Source organism: Dipodomys merriami, unplaced genomic scaffold (genome assembly GCF_024711535.1).
Source record: "Dipodomys merriami isolate MVZ:Mamm:240054 unplaced genomic scaffold, mDipMer1.0.p SCAF_511, whole genome shotgun sequence".
Taxonomy (NCBI): Eukaryota; Metazoa; Chordata; class Mammalia; order Rodentia; family Heteromyidae; genus Dipodomys; species Dipodomys merriami.
Window position 1 is genome coordinate 226,596 of NW_027206082.1, and position 17,670 is coordinate 244,265.

Below are 17,670 nucleotides of genomic sequence, written 5' to 3' on the forward strand. Positions count from 1 at the left end.
AAGGGATGGTAAGAGGAAACAAAGGAGGAAACAAACAATGCTTGATAAGAAATGTACTCATTATCTTGCCCATGTAATTGTACAGTATTTTCACAATAAAAAAAAAAAATGATCCCTGCAGCCATAGGGAGCCAGCTAAGTTATCTGCACTTTTGCCCACCTCAGTCAGAAAAACACTGCTTGTTCCTGTGTAGAAAACTGTTAGTTAGAATAGATTTGTTGGAGTGAATAAAGTCCCCCAGCCATTACTAATTGTACTTTCTTCTTTTGTTTGGTATATACCACACAGCAGGGATTTCATTGTGATACTTTGGTACTTCTATGCATGTTCACAACGTGTTCCAGCCATTCTCACACCTCTGTCACTCTCCTCCCCTCCTTCCCCTTCCTGTTCTCTCCCCTCTTTCCGCAGGCCTGGATTGGAAGAAGAGACTTAAGTATGGCTGTCACTGGTCTCCCCTGTGAAAGTCATCCCCGCACAGCCTTTGCTGAGCACTGGGCTGCTCCCACAGCCGCTCGGCTTCCCCTCACTGGACGGACCGGCCTGTGCCGCTGCGCTCCTGGCTGAAGATGTGCAGGGCATCTGCGTGGCTTTGGGTTTTGTTGTTACACTGTCTTCACCTCCAACCCATTCTCCCAATGCTATAACCCCATGCACATGGGACTCTTAATGCTATAACTGCACACGCACAGAACGCCAAGACGGTGGTCAGACCTCTGATTGGGCAGAGCAGACAGGGCTGTCCCCAAACAAGCCTCTACACAAGGTTCCCCCTGTCCAAAAAGCCTTGGTTTGCCTAGAAAATTAAAGTCTGAATTTTATTAAACATGAGTTTCAAAGATTCATCAAGTCACATCTCAGGAAGCAAATATGGTGTTACATTTTTTAAGTGAGCATAAAAAGCTGGTGGTTGTGGAGTTAATTTGTTCTTCAGCCAATAAGAAAAGTAACTGAGCATGGATTACAAGATTATGCAAATGACCAAAGAGCCACACCCACTGAATTGCAAGATTATGCAAATGACCTAAGAGCCATGCCCACTGAGGTGCAAAATTATGCAAATAACCCCTGAGCCATGCCCACTGGCATATAAGATCATGCAAATGTTCCAAGAGCCATGCCCACTGGCAAAATATGATCATGCAAATGACCCAAGAGCCACACCCACTGGTATGATTATGCAAATGACCTGAGAGCCACAGGAGCCTGGCTTGGGGGCCTAGTCCTGCTCAGCTCTGTTTCCCAGACTGCAGACGGAATTTACACTTTCTCTTCCCTCCCATGCACATGAATCAGGAGCCCAGAAGTGGCCCAAGTGGCCAGTCCAGGCTCCCCAGAGTTTGGCAGCACAGCCCTTCTGACCCACATTCACGCCCTGTCTGAGCATTCCTCTCTCCTGGATCTCGCTCTGGCTCAGAGAAGTGACTGTTGGAGACTTAAGAGTGAGACTTTGTTCTTCAGGCATGTCAGTGCTGTCTCCCGTGCTTGTCTGTGTCCTCCGCAGCTAGGCTCCTGAGCTGAGTGCCCCCGGGCTTCCCCAAGGTGAGGCGTGATTCAGGGAACACGTCTTTTCAATGTCCCCCAAGCGCTATTCAATCACCTCCTGGAGAAGATGGACAGGTCAGGCTGGGGTGTGGAGCAGGTGCTCTGCGGGTGGCCCACTGTAACCGCACCCTGATGACCGCTCACCATGGAAAACAGCTGCCTGGATACTGAGAGACGGGCCCAGCTCAGGCCTGGGCCCTGCTGCCAGCACCTCCCCTGTGCACCAGCCTCCCTCAGACCCTACAAATCCACCACGGTTCACATTCCGTCTCTCCTACGCCTCTCCTTATGTGTCACGATAGACATTTCCTATTTCTTTTTGCTATGCGAATGCACAGCCCATGAAAAGTGAGCCGTCTGGACATGTTTGAAATAATAAAACCGAGACTAGGGCCCCCATGTCCTTGGGAGCAGCCCCAGACCCCTCCTCGTCTTCAGGAAGGGCCCAAAGCCCTGGCAGTGCTGAGGAGTCATCAGAAAAGCAGCTGCACATCACCTTAACAACTGCATCCCGAGAGCGCCAGAACTTAGCCTTGGGAAACAATCACTGGTGCAAACACAGATAAGGCTATGAATATATTCATAAAAGTAAAATTTATATTAGCTAAAAGATTGGAATCAGCTTGTGTTTCCATTGAAAGGGGATTAATTTAATAAATCACAGTGGCTGCCCACAATGGAATAATGCATCATCACTAAAAGTGACTGTTAGAAGGTTCTGTGATGCTGTGGAATGGAGTTTGTAATCCACAAACAAGAGAGCAGTGAAGGTAACAAGGGAAGGTGTAAGTTATGACTCAGTGACAAATACATTCACTCCTCCTTATGAAAGGTAATGCGAAAAGCCATAAAACAAAAACTTAATCATTTTAACTTTGGTGAGAAAATTATCATGTTTCCTTGCAATCTAAAAGACACAATTTTCACCAATAGAAACTCTATCAATGAAACAAGTTTATGTTAGCAATAAACGCTACAGTTAAAGCAAACAAAAAAGGCCTATAAAACAGAAAAGCAATACAGCAATGGCTATTAGAAACATCAAAGGAGTGCTGGAGGGAGGCTGGGGAAGGGTACGATTGGAGGGTGATAAACATGGAGCTACCAACAAAACTTCTGGAATTCCTAGTCATTCATTCAAATTAAGCTTGAAATTACAACAGGAAAAACGGAAGCGTCACTAAATGGAAGCACTCTGGCTCAGCAGAGTGGGGGGAGGGGTTGGCGCCACCACCAGAGCAGGGCTCAGGTGACATCAACCCCTCTGTCCACTCACATGCTGCACTTCTGTCTGTGAGACCATGTTCATAAACAACCAGGACTAGGAATGATCACTGCAAAACAACTGACTTGCTCTTTGATGACTTTTCATTCCGACTGATTTATACATATAGATGAATACACCATTTCATTCACCTCGTCTTCCTTTGTCATCCAGAATAATGCCTGGAAAACAGACTTGGAATCACAACACTGCAACTGGATGGTCACCAAGCGAACATGGAAGTTGGTGTGGGACGCCGAGTCCCAGCATGCGTGGAGAGCCGGGGCCTCCAGGTGTGGGGATGGTGAGTCCCAGTGTGGGTGGAGAGCCGGGGTCTCCAGGTGTGGGGATGCCGAGTCCCAGCGTGCATGGAGAGCCGGGGTCTCCAGGTGTGGGGATGGTGAGTCCCAGCGTGCATGGAGAGCCGGGGCCTCCAGGTGTGGGGATGGTAAGTCCCAGCGTGCATGGAGAGCCGGGGTCTCCAGGTGTGGGGATGCTGAGTCCCAGCGTGGGTGGAGAGCCGGGGTCTCCAGGTGTGGGATGCTGAGTCCCAGCATGCGTGGAGAGCCGGGGTCTCCAGGCGTGGGGATACCGAGTCCCAGCGTGCATGGAGAGCCGGGGTCTCCAGGCGTGAGGGTGGTGAGTCCCAGCGTGGGTGGAGAGCCGGGGCCTCCAGGCGTGGGGATGCTGAGTCCCAGCGTGCGTGGAGAGCCGGGGCCTCCAGGTGTGGGGATGGTGAGTCCCAGCGTGCGTGGAGAGCCGGGGCCTCCAGGTGTGGGGATGCTGAGTCCCAGCGTGCATGGAGAGCCGGGGCCTCCAGGCGTGGGGATGCTGAGTCCCAGCGTGGGTGGAGAGCCGGGGCCTCCAGGCGTGGGGATGCTGAGTCCCAGCGTGCATGGAGAGCCGGGGTCTCCAGGCGTGAGGGTGGTGAGTCCCAGCGTGCATGGAGAGCCGGGGCCTCCAGGCGTGGGGATGCTGAGTCCCAGCGTGCGTGGAGAGCCGGGGCCTCCAGGCGTGGGGATGCTGAGTCCCAGCGTGGGTGGAGAGCCGGGGCCTCCAGGCGTGGGGATGCCGAGTCCCAGCGTGCATGGAGAGCCGGGGTCTCCAGGCGTGGGGATGCCGAGTCCCAGCGTGGGTGGAGAGCCGGGGTCTCCAGGCATGGGGATGCTGAGTCCCAGCATGCGTGGAGAGCCGGGGTCTCCAGGCATGGGGATGCTGAGTCCCAGCGTGCATGGAGAGCCGGGGTCTCCAGGCGTGGGGACGCTGAGTCCCAGCGTGCGTGGAAAGCCGGCGTCTCCTGGCGTGGGGACGCTGAGTCCCAGCGTGCGTGGAGAGCCGGGGTCTCCAGGCGTGGGGACGCTGAGTCCCAGCGTGCGTGGAGAGCCGGGGTCTCCAGGCGTGGGGGTGGTGAGTCCCAGCGTGCATGGAAAGCCGGGGTCTCCAGGCGTGGGGACGCCGAGTCCCAGCGTGCGTGGAGAGCCGGGCTCTCCAGGCGTGGGGATGCCGAGTCCCAGCATGTGTGGAGAGCCGGGGTCTCCAGCTTTGCTCCCCACTCCTGGAGGACTCCAGTTTTGGCCAAGTCACAGCTCTACAGACAGGGTGAGATTAGGCTGGATTTGTTCCAAATCTCCCATTTTTTTTCTGCATTCACATTTTTTGCTTGGAATTATGTATTTGTTTATTTGATTAATAATTCACCCCTTAGTTTGGTAATGGCTAACCTTTCAAAATTAGCTACCACCAATGTCATGGCAAACCTGTGTGCTGGAATAATGGGAAGGCCACTCCCCGGGCCTCCTCTGACGCGCGTCTCATGATGGCAGAGCACACGAGAACGCACGCACCTGGGAGGAGGCCCAGCACAATCACAGCACACGTCTGTGCTCAGCTTGAGCCACAAGGCAACATCCTGTCTCAAAAATACATAACCAAACGAAGGAATAAACAATCAGAGAAACGCTCCCCCAGTCCTCAGAGCTCTGTGGATACACAAGTGCAGAGAGATCTTGGCTAGAAATGCTGAGACTTCGAGAAAAAGAGGTCCAGAGTGATTTCATCTAAGCCTCATTTCTGATGAGTGAAAGAAGTTGGTATGTCAGCCCCGACTCCTCACCCCCTCTTCACGGACACAGAGACCATGTTACCGCCAGTGACCTGGGGTATCAGGAGAGTGGCCTGAAAGTGGGCAGAAATGAGATACTTTGTAATCACATCAGACTTTCCTTGCTCCTATTCTACACTCTGCTTTTCCGTCTGTGTCTAGAAATTTCTCAGTGTCTCGGCCACTTCAGACTCTTCCTGTCCGTCAATCTTGCCAGCCAACCCCACACACGGACTCTGTCTGGGCCCAGGTGATGTTTGAATTTCCTCTCAAAGTGGGGCCTTTGACAGGGCAGGCAGCTGGGCCAGCCCTGAACCCTGTCTGCAGTATTGTAATGGAGCGTATCATGAGTATCTGGAAGTAAATCTAACTCATCTTCCTCAGCATTCAACTGTGTCTGTTCTTTGCTTATTTTTAAAATATGCTTCTAAGTGCAAAAAATAAACATAAGTTTAGCAATAAAATGATAGTACCTAAAGCACATTAAACTTGATACTTCATATTTAAATGACCGAGTGACCAAAGATTAAATATGTATTTATCTCAGTAAATAAATGCCAGCCGAATGCCTGGATCTCAAAATATGGGTACCGTATTTAAAAGAAAGAAACGTTCAAGTCAGAGCTCATTTGTGTAGTTTATGTCCTTCTGCATAAACACGTAACGGTCCAGCTTCAGATACCAGATGCGGGGTGCGGCTCATCTCGTTAATCTCCAGGGCTTTACCTCACATTCAAAGGCAGCACTTACACAATTTACAATGCCCTTCTTCCTGGTTCTTCAAAAATGCCCTCAGAAGAGTCACGGTTGTGCCAGGCGGGCAGGAGAGCTCTGCGAGAGCCTCCGGCCCAGCTCACACCAGCAGATGTCTGTGGAGGAAGGGACCGGAAGGGGTCCCAGCATCTGACCACGCAGGGGTGTGGGATGCGCGGGGGGGAGGGGTCCCAGCACCTGACCACGCAGGGGTGTGGGATGTGGGGGGGAGGGGTCCCAGCACCTGACCACGCAGGGGTGTGGGATGTGGGGGGGAGGGGTCCCAGCACCTGACCACGCAGGGGTGTGGGATGCGGGGGGGGGAGGGGTCCCAGCACCTGACCACACAGGGGTGTGGGATGTGGGGGGAGGGGTCCCAGCACCTGACCACGCAGGGGTGTGGGATGCGGGGGGGGGAGGGGTCTCAGCACCTGACCACACAGGGGTGTGGGATGTGGGGGGAGGGGTCCCAGCACCTGACCACGCAGGGGTGTGGGATGCGCGGGGGGGAGGGGACCCAGCACCTGACCACGCAGGGGTGTGGGATGCGGGGGGGGGAGGGGTCCCAGCACCTGACCACGCAGGGGTGTGGGATGTGGGGGGAGGGGTCCCAGCACCTGACCACGCAGGGGTGTGGGATGTGGGGGGGGAGGGGTCCCAACACCTGACCATGCAGGGGTGTGGGATGCGGGGGGGGAGGGGTCCCAGCACCTGACCACGCAGGGGTGTGGGATGCGGGGGGGGGAGGGGTCCCAGCACCTGACCACGCAGGGGTGTGGGATGTGGGGGGAGGGGTCCCAGCACCTGACTACGCAGGGGTGTGGGATGTGGGGGGAGGGGTCCCAGCACCTGACCACGCAGGGGTGTGGGATGTGGGGGGGGGAGGGGTCCCAGCACCTGACCACGCAGGGGTGTGGGATGTGGGGGGAGGGGTCCCAGCACCTGACCACGCAGGGGTGTGGGATGTGGGGGGGGGAGGGGTCCCAGCACCTGACCACGCAGGGGTGTGGGATGCGGGGGGGGAGGGGTCCCAGCACCTGACCACGCAGGGGTGTGGGATGTGGGGGGGGGAGGGGTCCCAGCACCTGACCACGCAGGGGTGTGGGATGTGGGGGGAGGGGTCCCAGCACCTGACCACGCAGGGGTGTGGGATGTGGGGGGGGGAGGGGTCCCAGCACCTGACCACGCAGGGGTGTGGGATGCGGGGGGGGAGGGGTCCCAGCACCTGACCACGCAGGGGTGTGGGATGTGGGGGGAGGGGTCCCAGCACCTGACCACGCAGGGGTGTGGGATGCAGGGGGGGAGGGGTCCCAGCACCTGACCACGCAGGGGTGTGGGATGCGGGGGGGGAGGGGTCCCAGCACCTGACCACGCAGGGGTGTGGGATGTGAGGGGAGGGGTCCCAGCACCTGACCACGCAGGGGTGTGGGATGCAGGGGGGAGGGGCAGCGCTCTGTGGGGAGCACATGGGTCGCCCCGTGGTGTGTGTCTCAGTTGACCTACAGTCTTGTTCCCAGGCCTCCCCTGAGATCCCTCCTTTTCACACTCAATACACACACAGCATGCATGCATACGTGTGTAACAAACACACGACATGTTTACACACACAGCATGTATGCATATGCGTGTAACAAACACACATGACACGTTTATGCACACAGCATGTATGCATATGTGTGCAACATATACACACACACTATACGTCTACACACAGCATGTATGCATATGCGTGCAGCATACACATACTACACGTTTACATGCACAGCATGTATACATACGTGTGCAACATACACACTACACATTTACACACAGCATGTATGTATACGTGTGTAACACACTACACGTTTACACACAGCATGTGTGCACATGTGTACAACACACACACACTACACGTTTACACACATGCCAGCACCCCTCCTTCTGCCCTATTTCATCCTCAGAGCCACAGGACACGCCCGTGTCCAGGATCCATGTGAACACTGTGGCCAGGCCTGGTGCAGGCTGCATTGTAGCTATGGGCGGATGACAGGGATGGTGGACTGTGATCCCACGGATGATGAAGAGCCGTGACTACTCTTGAGGAAGAAGCAGCGTTTCCGTGACAATGACTCAGAGCTGGCCACAGAGGCCAGGGCGAGCACGTGAGGGCAGAGGGAGGGAGCAGAACAGAGGCCGCCATGGGAGGGCTGTCCAGGGGCCTGCGTGTCTGCAAACATCTCAGGCAGTTACTGAAATCCCACATGGCCCTCAAGCATGAAGAGTGACGTCCACGGGAGGCTGGGGTGCCTGGACACAGCGCGTGTCCCTGAGCAGGGCAGGGACGGGGTGGGGGGAGGGAGCATCCAAGCACCTTCAGATGGCCTTCTTGTCCATGTCGTTTTCTCTTGTTATATGGCGTCTATTCCAAGTTGCCCACTTGCTACAGCCTCCACGTGGATCAAAAATCAAGCCTGAGGCTGGGGATGAGGCTCTTGCTTAGCAAGTGTGAATTCAATCCCACTCCCCAGAACAAAAAGAAAACCAGCAAACATTCAAGCCTTTGTTCTGCTCCCGAGGTCCTGTAAGCTCTGGACTTCACGCAGCCTTCTGCCCGTGGGCAGCGGGGCCACCGCACGGCGGACCCCTGCTTGCACCTGCCGCCGAGCTGGGTGGAGATCCCCGTACGCACGGCCTTCCACGGCTTTGCTCTTCCAGGTGTGACTGCATTTCAAGGTGTGATTTGCTCTTCCAGGTGTGACCGCATTTCAAGGTGTGATTTGCTCTTCCAGGTGTGAATGTGTCCTTTCAGGTGTGGATGTGTTTCAGCTCCTCTTTGAGGTGTGAATAGGCTTCAGCTCTCTGAGGTGTGAATATTCGTTTCAAGGTGTGGACTTGTTCTTCCAGGTGTGAATTTTTTGCCTTTAAATTCTCATTTTGAGGTGTGGATTTGCTCTCTGAAGCATGAATCTGCTCTTCTGGGTGTGATTTGCCCTGGGAGGTGTGGATTTGCTCTGAGGTGTTAGTCTGCTCTCTGGGGGGTGGAGTTGCATTCGAGGTGTGAGTTTGCTGTCTGAGGCGTGGGTTTGTTTCAGTCCTCGTGTCCTTCAGTCCTGTGGCGCTTCAGGTCTGTCCTGTTCCTGTGCCTCCCTCCTCTTCCCATTCATCTTCCCTTCTCATGGGACTGGTGTCTCTGAGCCAGCTGTGCATCCTGAGTCATCTTCACATCACCCCGTGCTTTTCATGCCACGCTGTCCTCAGCCTGTCTTCTAGATTGTTAATTCTCCTTCCAGCTCCATCTACACCACTTTCCAAACCCACGTGGCCTCCAGTTAACTGTTTCTAATGCCTCCCTCCATTTGTTTTTAGCCTGTATTTTTCACACTGCTATTTCTTACATGAGGGATCCTTTCCCCTTTGAAAACTGAATAATTTTAACACACACAGTGTGTGTGCAGGTCTGCCATTCCCAGAGCCTTGCCCTCGGGTCTTCCCTTGGACTTCCTCTGAGTGGGTTCTGATCCTGTATTCTGTAGTTGTGTAAGGGAGGAGCAGCCTGGGATAGTCGGGGATTCAGGGCGGATGGCGTCTGGCCTGGCATGCAGAGCCCTCGGCTCCTGACGGGGCCTCAGAGATTTCCACCTGGGTGCTGGTCCCGCCCAGGCCAGGCCTGGGCTGCCGTGACCGTGGGCAGCGTGTTCTGCCCACAACCCTCAGCTCATGGTCTCTCTCTGTTCCTGGCCAGTGTTTTTCGAGATCTTTCCTCATAGATGGGGAAGGCTGCCAGCGTCTGGGTTTAATTTGAGACGCTCAGTTCTCGTGTCTCCAGTGCCCAGTGTCACAAGCGCAGGCTGCCACCGCCCTTCCGCACCGGCACCAAGACCCAGCCCCGCCGGGGCCTCTCGGCGTTTCTTTCCTCAGCCTTAATTTCAGTCTTATTCTCGGGTTCGAGACCATTAGTTTGCCCTTCCTTCCTTCCTCCCTTTCTTCCCTTCCTCTTCTCTTTCTTTTTCCATTTAAGCAGTTATGGCTTGCAACCAGTTTCACGATCTACCCCACAACACTTTTATGTGTCTCTTTGGGGGGAGATAGAGTGTCCATATCATTTTAGACTTCCTTTCCACCATAAAATTTTACTAGGGATGGAGTCCTCTCTCACCCCAGAGGACTCTGCCATGTTCTCACTAAACATGAGCCTTCCCAGCTCCCGGAAGACCGGTTGGCTGGGCTTCGGTGCAGTTTCTAGGCAACACTAATTTTTCTGGAGTGTCCAGCCCATGTTGAGAACTTCATCAAAGCTGGTTTTCTTCCACTCACCATCCAAGAATTGCCATTAGCAAAGGCCGCCATTGTCGCTGGCACACAATTAAAAGGCACATTCTCAGCAGAGCATCTGGCAGCCCTGCCTTGTGTTCCAGACAGAGGCAGGTCAGGTTCTGCTGCGGGTGGGAGAGAAAGCGCTCTGCGTTCATTTGGAGAACAGCGGCTCCATTGCCTGCCACTCCCCTCCTCCAAGATTTAGAGACCTTAACATTTCCACATGACACATGGAATATGCACAAAGTCGTGGGGAGATAGTCCATTGTTCAGAGTCACTTCTGGAGAAAATCTTAAATTTTCTGTGTTAAAAACACCAAGAACATAAGCAACTGAGGACAAGAACATTTCCTTGCTACTTCTAAACCACACACTGGGAAGGAAGAAGGGTACTTCAGAGTCTCCCTATTTCTAACAAAATACAAGATTCTATATGTCTATATTCTATATGCCCCAAACAGCATGAAGTTGTGTTTGGGTGATACAAGTTAAGGAAAGAAAAAGATTTAGGAAGAAAGTCTTTTATGTTGCACTTTAAATTATTTCTTTAAACTTGAATTTTGCCTTTTGGCGGAATTCTACAAGTAACATTCCCCAAATATGAGTGCATGCTACCACCAACGGCCATTTCTTCTCAGAGTTGTAATCTCAAGGCTCCTCTTGGGGTGAATGTTTCATGTGAAATGCACCCTAGTATATTGTTAGCATATTTCTGCCAGCCAAATTCATGTCCTAATAGCTTATTTTTATTCATTTTAATTGGGTTAAACAGCACAGACCTAGGACACTGTTAGTAAACCCTGGTGGATTTCTCATAAGCTCTCCCCACACAGCTTGCATGGTTATCCATCTTCTCACATCAGAAAAATCTATGTACTATGAAGGCAAATCGAACTGCGGATTGTAAGCAAATAGACAAATCCATGAGCTGGCGTTGGCAGCCCCGCCCCATGTCTGTATTTTGTCCTGAGCTCTTGTTATAAAGCAAATGGCATCATGTGTCGGTCAATGAAGTTTAAAAAGGATGGTATGTTCTTCATTATCTCCTACCTGAAAATGACAGATGATTTCCTATAAGCATTGTTGCTATGTCAGGATGAACTAGAATTGGTTCTCTAGCTATTTACCATCAGGCACTCCAGCTGCTAAAGGCACCCCAAGAAAATAATACAAATTGAGCAATTTCGGTGCTAAGTTGGCAAGCTAGTATGCCAATGGATTGCTCTTGTGACTCTGTTATTTGTTTCAGAAGAGCCCTCTACACAGTGGAACTCTGCAGTGACCTCTGCAGGACAGCCGCAGGGCAGGGGACGAGCAGAGGGAGCCAGGGGCCCCTCCACACCTCCCCTCCTAAGTCCGCCGGCTCTGCCCCCAGGAGCTCACGCTGGACGGTGGGGACAGTTGGCATGGAGGGTTCCAGGGCCTTGGTCCCGACAACCTCTGCAACTAGCTCCATTTGCTTGACGGATACTACTGTCAGAGGTGATGCTAATGACTCCATCTGTACCCGAAGCCGCTCTGAGAGAGCTAGCCTCAGCAGACAGACCGCGCTTCCCACCCCACCGGTTCAGCCATGGAAGGTTCCGACAAGAGCAGCAAGTACCTGGGTGGGCTGGCCGTGTGAGGGAGGTGCGCCCTGCGTGGAGGGCACCAGGTCGCGCGTCGAGGCAGCCCGACCCCGGCCCCGACCCCGGCCCCGGCCCCGACCCCGGCCCAGACCCCGGCCCTGACCCCGGCCCCGACCCCGGCCCCGACCCCGGCCCCGACCCCAGCCCCGACCCCGGCCCTGACCACCATGCTGTGGTGTCATTTATGCCTCAACTCATAGACACTGCCAAAGAAATTACTGAACAAAAATGCTGATTTCAGACTCCATGCGCCGCACCCGGCCAGCTCTCGCTTAGACTAATTACTTAAATGATTTAAAATGTATGAATATTCATATACGGGCACTTCTGACAAATAAAGCACAGCTGAGACCCGAGCAGCCTTTCCCCTCCTCTCTCTTCTGGAGCAGTTCCTCTTGCATATCCAAACCAGAGAACTCGGTGGGAGGTGGAATGCAGACCAGCCCCCCCCCCCGCCGACCCCTCCCGCCTTCTCCCTTCTCTCCCACCCCACCTCCTCACCCCCTCCACCCTGCCTGCTCTCCTCATACCCAGAAACCACAGACCACGGACCCCAGCTCCCCGGAAGTCTCTCCACCTCTGCGTCTCCTCTGGCTGCACAGCTGGGAGACCCCTGCCCAGAGCTGCCTGGACATGCACAGGACGTCCCTGCTCTGGAACAGTCACAAATCTGCCTCTTCCCTCTCCTTCGCCGCGTCTACACTGGGGAACTTCATGGGAACCCTCGGGCCTCTGGGCTGGGGCTGGGCTCAGCCACGCCCCGTGGCGCCCACACCCTGTGCACCTGGCAGGCAGCAGGGCCACTCGGGTTGGTCTGGGAGACCTGGGTCTCCCCTAGGCCCACTCCCTCCGGCCAGTACCATCCCTGGAAGAGCTGGCGTCCACCCACAGGCAGTGAGCCACCTCTCAGCCGACCCCCGCTTCTCTGCCGACACAGCGGGGCTGCCCTTGGCGCCAGCGCAGGCCGGCTCCAGCAAGTGCGCAGGACACAGACGACTGGTATCAGAAGCAAGGAGACAGAAAGCGTGAGGGACTTGTTCAAGCACCGCATGGGTTTCTATTCCACAATGACTTCTCTGCACAGCACACTAGAAACCTCCAACAGACAGAGGCATGGAGACAATGAACATAAAGCCCTTCATACATGAAGGACAGATAGCAAGTCAGGGGACAGACCTCCCTTCTGTCCCTGACACACCAGGGCCCGAGCTGGACATTCCACACAGCAGTGAAGCTCAGGACTTGAAAATCTACACGCTTGACTTTGAGATGGCTCCATCTACTCAGGACTCTTACCCAGCGCCAGAGTGCCTACTACCAAAGCAAGGAGACAGCGTCTGGAATTCTGAGCAGCCCTGCGGTCACTGTGTTCCCGGGGTGACCTGCAGGGGGCGATGTGGAGTAGAGTGTGGATTCACATCTCCACCCAGGCCAGGCAGCCAGCGGGGGGTGGGGGAGTCCAGGGCAGGGGGCAGGGCAGGCTGGACTCCCACCCCAAGGCAGTGGCTGGGCTGGGCTGGGCTGGCTCCCCAGCTCCAAGCCTGGCTAGTCTTCTAGCCAAGGGCTCAGTAGAGCAGACCATGTAATCAAACCCCAGCCTCCGATCCCGGCGCCTCACTGTCCTCCTCGCGTCTTGCAAGTGTGTCAGCCTGGCTGTAACTATTTTGAAATGTAGTAACAAAGCTTCAGCTCCAGAGTTCCACCTCTAAATGCGGCCTGGAGAGGAGGCGTGTTCTGGAACTTAAGTTACAAACGCTACGGACTGCCACCGCCACCGAGGCCAGCGGGGCTTCCTGTGCGTCTCCTGACATCCAGTCTCTAACAACAGGAATCGTTTCTCCAGGTCTCCAGTGTGAAGTGCACCAGCACACTCGGACAATGCACTGAAAGCCAGCACATCCGCACTGGTATCTATATCTGTTGAAAACTGGCCAAATCTTGTAAATCCAAAACAAGAGAAAGAACAAATATTGCAATTTGGCTGCAATTTCTCTTTAAGACACACTCCTCCTCCCAATCCTCACATTAGAAAAAAACCCTTGACTCACTTTTTTCCACCAAACACCATAAAGTATACATTTCAACTTTCACAGAATGACGCACTCTGCTGTAGTCTGCTGCCATCAGTGCAGCCCGAGCCCCCCGTGCAGACGGGCCTCCATGAGCCCTGCCCCACCCTCCGCCATACGGATGGGCCTCCGTTTCCCCACCCCCCCGTGTGGACGGGCCTCCGTTAGCCCTCCCCTGTGTGGACGGGCCTCCGTTAGCCCTCCCCTGTGTGGACGGGCCTCCGTTAGCCCTCCCCTGTGTGGACGGGCCTCCGTTAGCCCTGCCCCCCCTCCGCCATGTGGATGGGCCTCCGTTACCCCATGTGGACAGACCTCTATTACCCTGTGTGGACGGGCCTCCGTTGGCCCTCCCCCCCCCCGCCATGCGGACGGGCCTCCGTGACCCCTTGCGGACGGGCCTCCGTTAGCCCTCTCCCCCGCCGTGCGGACGGGCCTCCGTGAGCCCCCCCCCCCCCCGCCGTGTAGACGGGCCTCCGTGACCCCGTGCGGACGGGCCTCCGTTAGCCCCCTCCCCCGCCGTGCGGACGGGCCTCCGTGACCCCGTGCGGACGGGCCTCCGTGAGCCCCCCAGCAGGCAGGTCTGAGGAAGCAGGGTACTCACCTTCTGGCTCTCCACAGAGGGTACACTGCGATTCTGAAATCAGAAGAGACAGAGAGAGGCGTCAGTCAGTCTGTGGATGCAGGTTGTACAGCAAGGGCTGTATACACAGTGCGCAGAGACCTGGGCAGACACAGCCAGCTGACTTTGTTCAAAAATACCACGGTAAATAAATGCCTTACACAGTACCGTCTATCGAAATAACGATCCCTTTGTGTCATATGCATGGACACACATCAAACACTTTTTCATAACTATACTTGGCTCAACATATTCAAGGTACTTAGACAAAATGAGAATGGTTTATTTCCCTACTTAATTTCAATATGGAAGCCTTTTCTTTGACTACAACTCTGCTACATCTCCTTCAGGCACAACCAAATATGAGCAAGGGTGCGTTACCATTTAGAAAACCAATAATGTCTACGACACTCGATGAAGGCCCGTGACTGCCAGGGCTCTGCAGAATGGCGGGGCAGGGCGGGGAACCCTGCTGCTTCTGGAACCTTCTGGAGGGCAGAGGAGTTACGGGGGAGATGCCTGGCCAGGTGTGCTTGGCAACAGCACAGGCAGTGGGCCCTGGGCTCTGCCTCAGCAGCTGGCCCCGCCGGGGCGCTGGCCCTACGCTCTTACACTGGCCTCCTGAGAGAGGACTGTAAACAGGCCTCTGCACCAAGCCAGGGCAGGGCCACCTTGGCCGAGGCTGGAGGACCAGTGAGGAGGAGGAACTGGTGGTGGTGGCAGGCTGCTGTGCGGGCATCCAGGACGCCCGCGAGGCCTCAGATGCCAAGGTCAGGACAGGAGCGGCGTCTCACTGTCTGTAAGGGTCACTGAGGCCAAGGTCAGGGGACAGGAGCGGCGTCTCACTGTCTGTAAGGGTCACTGAGGCCGAGATCAGGACAGGAGCGGCGTCTCACTGTCTGTAAGGGTCACTGAGGCCGAGATCAGGACAGGAGCGGCGTCTCACTGTCTGTAAGGGTCACTGAGGCCAAGGTCAGGGGACAGGAGCGGCGTCTCACTGTCTGTAAGGGTCACTGAGGCCGAGATCAGGACAGGAGCGGCGTCTCACTGTCTGTAAGGGTCACTGAGGCCGAGATCAGGACAGGAGCGGCGTCTCACTGTCTGTAAGGGTCACTGAGGCCGAGGTCAGGACAGGAGCGGCGTCTCACTGTCTGTAAGGGTCACTGAGGCTGAGGTCAGGACAGGAGCGGCGTCTCACTGTCTGTAAGGGTCACTGAGGCCGAGGTCAGGACAGGAGCGGCGTCTCACTGTCTGTAAGGGTCACTGAGGCTGAGGTCAGGACAGGAGCGGCGTCTCACTGCCTGTAAGGGTCACTGAGGCCGAGATCAGGACAGGAGCGGCGTCTCACTGTCTGTAAGGGTCACTGAGGCCAAGGTCAGGGGACAGGAGCGGCGTCTCACTGTCTGTAAGGGTCACTGAGGCCGAGGTCAGGGGACAGGAGCGGCGTCTCACTGTCTGTAAGGGTCACTGAGGCCGAGATCAGGACAGGAGCGGCGTCTCACTGTCTGTAAGGGTCACTGAGGCTGAGGTCAGGACAGGAGCGGTGTCTCACTGTCTGTAAGGGTCACTGAGGCCGAGGTCAGGGGACAGGAGCGGCGTCTCACTGTCTGTAAGGGTCACTGAGGCCAAGGTCAGGACAGGAGCGGCGTCTCACTGTCTGTAAGGGTCACTGAGGCCGAGATCAGGACAGGAGCGGCGTCTCACTGTCTGTAAGGGTCACTGAGGCCGAGATCAGGACAGGAGCGGCGTCTCAGTGTCTGTAAGGGTCACTGAGGCCGAGGTCAGGGGACAGGAGCGGCGTCTCACTGTCTGTAAGGGTCACTGAGGCCGAGATCAGGACAGGAGCGGCGTCTCACTGTCTGTAAGGGTCACTGAGGCCGAGGTCAGGACAGGAGCGGCGTCTCACTGTCTGTAAGGGTCACTGAGGCCGAGATCAGGACAGGAGCAGCGTCTCACTGTCTGTAAGGGTCACTGAGGCTGAGGTCAGGACAGGAGAGGCGTCTCACTGTCTGTAAGGGTCACTGAGGCTGAGGTCAGGACAGGAGAGGCGTCTCAGTGTCTGTAAGGGTCACTGAGGCCGAGGTCAGGGGACAGGAGAGGCGTCTCACTGTCTGTAAGGGTCACTGAGGCTGAGATCAGGACAGGAGTGGCGTCTCACTGTCTGTAAGGGTCACTGAGGCCGAGATCAGGACAGGAGCGGCGTCTCACTGTCTGTAAGGGTCACTGAGGCCGAGATCAGGACAGGAGCAGCGTCTCACTGTCTGTAAGGGTCACTGAGGCTGAGGTCAGGACAGGAGAGGCGTCTCAGTGTCTGTAAGGGTCACTGAGGCCGAGGTCAGGGGACAGGAGCGGCGTCTCACTGTCTGTAAGGGTCACTGAGGCCGAGGTCAAGACAGGAGCGGTGTCTCAGTGTCTGTAAGGGTCACTGAGGCCGAGGTCAGGACAGGAGCGGTGTCTCAGTGTCTGTAAGGGTCACTGAGGCCGAGGTCAGGGGACAGGAGCGGTGTCTCAGTGTCTGTAAGGGTCACTGAGGCCGAGGTCAGGGGACAGGAGCGGTGTCTCAGTGTCTGTAAGGGTCACTGAGGCCGAGGTCAGGACAAGAGAGGCGTCTCACTGCCTGTAAGGGTCACTGAGGCCGAGGTCAGGACAGGAGCGGTGTCTCAGTGTCTGTAAGGGTCACTGAGGCCGAGGTCAGGACAAGAGAGGCGTCTCACTGCCTGTAAGGGGTCACCCTGGAGGCTGGCAGAGCTGGGCAGGCCCTAGCAGCAGAACAAGCAGACAGTAACTTCTGGCCCCAGCAGAGGGAAAAGGTCCACGGGAGAGAGTTATGACAGAATCCCACGGAAGCAAGCTGTCATTTAAAGCCAAACCACTGGGAATCTTCTGACGATTCATGCCGGGCATTACATCACTGGACCTGTCCCTGTTCTCCCTGTCTGGGACAGCTGACTTGGGGCGCTCAGGAAGAGCCGGCTCAGCCAGGGGAAGGCAGGCCCGGAGCCCACACTGCCGTGGACTCCCTATGCCCAGGAGTCGTCACAGGAGCAAATCGGCCAGTCCCAGCGGGAGGTCAGGCCTGGGTTGTGGGCTCTAGGGAAGGACGCAGGCAGCAGCTAAGCATCCTGTAGCCAAAAGTCGCAGGAGCCAGTCCCCACTCCAGCGTCAACCCGTTAACCATCCCCTTCCTGAAGCTCTAGGAAACAGGAGAGCTGCGAACCCATGGGCACCTGGAGAGTGCACAGCTCTGCAGCACTGAGCCTCCCAGCCAGGCCCCGGGGTTGACACCTGCTACAGCAAGCGCTGGACACACACATCCTGTGTACCCAGACACGCACCCAGGTACAGAACTCATGGTGGCACCTGCACACACGTGTATAGAGAGGAGAGGTCGGGGAGG

General features: G+C 55.7%; 1 protein-coding gene across 6 annotated transcripts in view; it reads right to left on the reverse strand.

Moving 5' to 3' along the window:
- Positions 1–17,670, reverse strand: part of Dlgap2 (DLG associated protein 2) — a 545,299-nt gene that overhangs the window by 217,704 nt on the left and 309,925 nt on the right. For all 6 annotated transcript variants that reach the window (XM_069998336.1, XM_069998337.1, XM_069998333.1 and 3 more), the window contains one exon: positions 14,256–14,288. In XM_069998336.1, coding sequence (XP_069854437.1) covers positions 14,256–14,288 — 33 coding nt within the window. The remainder of the gene's footprint in view (positions 1–14,255; positions 14,289–17,670) is intronic.